This window comes from Crocodylus porosus, unplaced genomic scaffold, assembly GCF_001723895.1.
Source record: "Crocodylus porosus isolate Cpor-Errol unplaced genomic scaffold, CroPor_comp1, whole genome shotgun sequence".
Classification (NCBI taxonomy): domain Eukaryota; kingdom Metazoa; phylum Chordata; order Crocodylia; family Crocodylidae; genus Crocodylus; species Crocodylus porosus.
Genome location: NW_017728886.1, coordinates 244,315,861 through 244,320,590, shown reverse-complemented (window position 1 = coordinate 244,320,590; position 4,730 = coordinate 244,315,861). Strand labels below are relative to the sequence as shown.

General features: G+C 40.0%; 1 protein-coding gene across 1 annotated transcript in view; it reads left to right on the top strand.

Moving 5' to 3' along the window:
* The first annotated feature begins 222 nt into the window (after nucleotides 1–222).
* CSMD3 (CUB and Sushi multiple domains 3) overlaps nucleotides 223–4,730 on the top strand; it is a 332,707-nt gene continuing 328,199 nt past the window's right edge. Inside the window, exon 1 of the mRNA XM_019552043.1 lies at nucleotides 223–415. Coding sequence (XP_019407588.1) covers nucleotides 262–415 — 154 coding nt within the window. The 5' untranslated portion in view covers nucleotides 223–261. The remainder of the gene's footprint in view (nucleotides 416–4,730) is intronic.

Sequence of the window (4,730 nt, the reverse complement as noted above, 5' to 3'; positions counted from 1 at the left end):
TAAAAAAACCCTTTAATTGTCCCATAGATCTTTTTTTGTTTGGTTGGTTTTTAGGGTCTTGGAGGGGGGAGGGTTGGTGAATATTTTGAAAGCACAGAGCCCTGGGAAAATTCTGGAGTGGCAGAACTATTTAACACATTTGAAAAATGAAATTAAAGAATTAAAAGATAATTATTTCTTCTTTCTTCTTCTTTTCTTTCCCCGCTCCCCTTTTTTTTCTTAGGCTCTGTAGCCACTGCCTGTCGTGATCCTGGTGTTCCTATGAATGGAACTCGGAATGGAGATGGAAGAGAACCTGGAGATACTGTTATTTTTCAGTGTGATCCTGGATATGAGCTGCAAGGCGATGAGAGAATAACCTGTATTCAGGTAGAAAATCGGTACTTCTGGCAGCCCAACCCACCAGTCTGTATAGGTAAGCAGAAAACGTGAAAAAATTGAGAAGCTGTGAAACCTTTCTTACTGGTAATCAAATAGTACTACAAGCCTTATTCCACATATAGATGTGTTATTTATTTACCTTCAGAAACTAATGAAACTAGTTCCAAGGTGTAGTATGCATGTGACAGATCACTCTGCAATAGGCCGGATGGGTGCTATTAATATCTTTCCTCCTCAGTCATCACTATAATGACTTTTATGTTATCTCCTTATAGGCCACTTGGTTTATAATTAGATGCCCTGTGGCAGATGAAGCATAGAATCATAGAGAAATAGGTCTGGAAGGGTTCTTAAGAGATTATTTAGTTTAAAACTTTGCTCAAGGCAGAATCTTTTCAGTGTAAACTGGAAATGTCAGTAAATATCTAAGTTAAAGTTAAAAGCTTCCAATGGTAGGTATTCTATAACTTCCTTAGGTGATCTGTTCCAGAACTTAAGCACCCTTAAAGTTAGAAAATTCTTCATACTATCTAATAAGATTGGTATGAGGACAAAGACACCATTAACTTTGGTTTCAAACAAAACCTTAATTAAACCCTGGAGAAATTCCAGAGGACAAGGATAGGGCTAATGTGCCGGAATTTAGAAAAGATAAATGGGATAACTTAGGTTATGATAGACTAGTTAGCCTGGTGTTAATATGAACAAAATTATGGAAAAACTGTTATGGGGCATGTGAATATATCATTAATAGATAGCACTAAGATAGAACCAATAACCAAAGCTAATGGTTTACCCTCATCCCAATCTTATTAGGTAGTATGAAAAATTAAAGATAGTCAACATGGTGTTATGAAAATCTTATCAAAGGAAGTTATATTATTTTGATAACATCTTGTTGATAAAATATGCTTATACATCTCCAACATATTTGGCTCAGTCCTGCATGTCATTCTGACTGTACAAATTAATGTGGCTCAAAATAACTGGATTAAAAAGCAGATTAACACACAAAAAAGCCAGACATGTAAAGTGAATATCTAATAGGCTGTTTCTAGTGCAGTTTCTCCTTAGCTTTTTCATCCTTTCCCTGAATACACTCTGATTTTCTAAACTTGGGTATAGCCAATTGCTTCTCTGGAGCTTCCATATTTGTGTGCACAGAGATAGTTAGCCATATATAAAATCTAAAATCTAAGTCAGTCTAAAATCAGGCAGAAGATAGGATAGGGTAGCAATTTCAAAAGACTACTTAAAGAGACAAAGAAGTACAACATCAGATGCTAGGAATGGACTGGCAGAAAGAAAAAACAATATATAAAAGGGAACAAGACAAGGGAAGGAGATGCTGCTAAGACAGGTAGTACCATATTTACTCACATGCAAAAAAGGTTGGTTTTTTTTCTCATTTAACATGGAGGAGGGAGGGGAGAGCTCCTTATCTTAGATCTAAATATGAGGTAGCAGGGACAGGAAGGTGGCTGCTGTGGCTTAAGCTCTGGCTCTGGTTTCAACCTAGGGAAGGAGGATATGGGGGAGAAGGGGATCTGAGGCTGATGGAGGGTAGGCACAGAGGGGGCAGAGGCAGCAGGGAGGAGGTGCCAAGGGGTAAGTGGTCGGGGTTTTCAGGTGGCAGGGGGAAGGTGTGGGAGCCAAGGGGAAGGGGTCAAGCTGCTTGACCCCCCATCATTGCCTGCTCCACACCTCTCCTAGCATTTGCTACTTTACTATCTGCCTGCCTGTCCCACCATGTGCCTCCACACTGTGTCCCCCACTGCCCACTCCTTTACTGCCTCTCCCCACTACTTGACCCCCTGCCACTGATTTATTGACTGCAGCAGTGGTGGGGGGACAAATTTAAGATGACCCTCCAATAATTAGATTCTACACATGGAAAATAATAAGCAATTTATACATTTTCCATATAAAGAATCTAATTATTGTGGATGCGATCTTAAGTTCAGGATTGTCTTGCATTTGGATAAATATAGAAGATAGATTAGATCAGTTAAGATGAACAAACCAGCTAAAAACCTAGAGGGACACCAAAAGACAGTGTCAAGATAATGGAATAAAAATCCGTAGACTCTGTTGTTGGGATAAGGGTTAATACAATTCAGTCTGTAGTTGGTTAATTTTCTGTAGTTTTGTAGAAGCATTCTGTTGTCCTTGTCATGGGATTCCTGTTGTAGCATGTTGGAATGGGCTTTGTTGATTTGAATGGGCTTTTGGTTGGGAATTGTACTGTAGATATAGGAAACCCTGTTGTAGATCTGCAGGCAGTGGGAATCAGACTTGTGCACAAATACCTACTGGATATGCAAATAAAGTAATTACTCATGTCTGTTAAAATGACTTATTTTCTTCCAAATCAGATCCTAAAATATGTTAAAGTTTACTTCTTTTTGCTAATTCATTATTTATGGGCATATATTACTTCTACACTATAATGTATAGACCTTATCTGGATACTGATAACTGGTTCAAAATTTCCTTTTGTATTCACAAACATTCCAAATTAGTTTGAACTGCATTATCATTTCTCTTGTAGTTTTTTCCAAATAGGAGGAATATTAGGATATATTGTGCCCATGCTCACACATCAGAATGATCTCAGACTGCAATCTTTCTCAGGCTTATTTTCATCATGATTTATTTTGTGGTGAGGGTTGACATTGTTCCATAAATAATATCACTTTGATGGGGGAATGAAATGAAGGAATAATTCTCAAGGTCTATTTGCTCTAGCATGCCCTAGTTTATTTATTTATTTATTTATGATTCATTACATCCCAGAAGTGTTTTCTTCAGGCTGCTCCTAATATCAGTGCTGAAATGTTTGATAATGCTCTTACAGCATGATACTGTACCTGAGACTATTCAGTAAATACAGTTTTAGGTGTTTGTGCTCCTATTCTTCTGCACCATAGCAGACTATGTGGAGAGGCTTGCATATCAAAAGAATTAACAATAGGAAAATTACCAAGAGCTAAATTGTAACTTAGCCATTAGGAAGCTTTAGAAGTGTAAAAAAAAATAAAATTTTATTCTGCATGTTTTGAATCCCTGTAATTCTAGCCTTTTCAAGATTAAAGATGTGATTATTGAAGTTTTAATGTAAAATCAGTATTAGGACCATATTCAGCTGGATTAGAATACCAGATCCAGTTTGTTTCTGTTTAGCAAAGCCTAAATTATAAGTACCTTTCCCCAGAAGAGCAAATGTAGATGCTTATTGTCCCTATACAGTTATTTAGGAGATATCCAGAAACAGTGGTGATGCATAGGGAGTGCATGGGGGTGCATGTGCACCCCCTGACCAGCTGTGCTAACCACTTAAGTGATGGGCAGGGGAAGCAGGTGGGAATGCCGGTGCCCACCCTGCAAGCACTGGCCAGGTAGTGGAGCACTGTTTTGTGCTCCCAGAAGTGGCTGCAGCCACTCCCAGAAGTGGCTGCAGCTATCAGTCACAGCGATCGGCTATCTCACTATTGGCTGCAGGGGAACCCCTCCCCGCCCCCAGTCACTGGCTGGTCTCTGGGGAGACCATGTGCCCTGTCCTGACTAAGGCGGCACCAGTCACCCATGCCCAAAAAGAGATTCAGTTTAACTGAGTTTAGGTGCTTAGGTGCTCTGTACAAAGAAAGGGGAGAGACAGACAATGCATAACTCAGAAAGCTGAATGGCAACCAGTAAGAAATACTAACTTCAGAGAATCTGATTTCCTGCCTCTGTCAGTTCTTAAGGACCTGGGTAAGGCTGAATATTAAATGTCTCCATTCATTTGCAATTTATGCCTATTCTCACGTCTGATGCAGGAGCCTGACCAACTTTTGGTATTGCCCACCTTTTTGTCTAATAGCATATTGATTAGAGAGCTTACCCAGCAAGTGAAGACCTAAGTTCTAGGCCTTCCTCACTCAGATGAATTTGAGCCCATGTCTCTGGAAACTAATAGGCTACATAAGAAGATGATCAATTTCTTCATCAGCGATTTGGATGACGGGGTGAAAAGCAACCTGTTTAAATTTGCCGGTGATACCAGAATTTGGGATGAGGTGAGCACGCTAGTAGAGAGGGAAAGATTGCAGCAAGATCTGGATAGGTTACAGGAGTGGGCTAACATTAACAGGATGCGTTTCAATACTGACAAGTGCAGGGTGCTGCACTTAGGCAGTAGAAACCAGCAGCACACTTATAAAATGGGAAACTCCTTTCTTGAGAGCACGGAGGCAGAAAGGGATCTTGGAGTCATTATTGACTCCAAGATGAATGATGGGCCGACAATGCGAGGTCACGGTTGGCAGGGCTAACCGGACCTTGTCGTGCATCCACAGGTGCATCTCAAG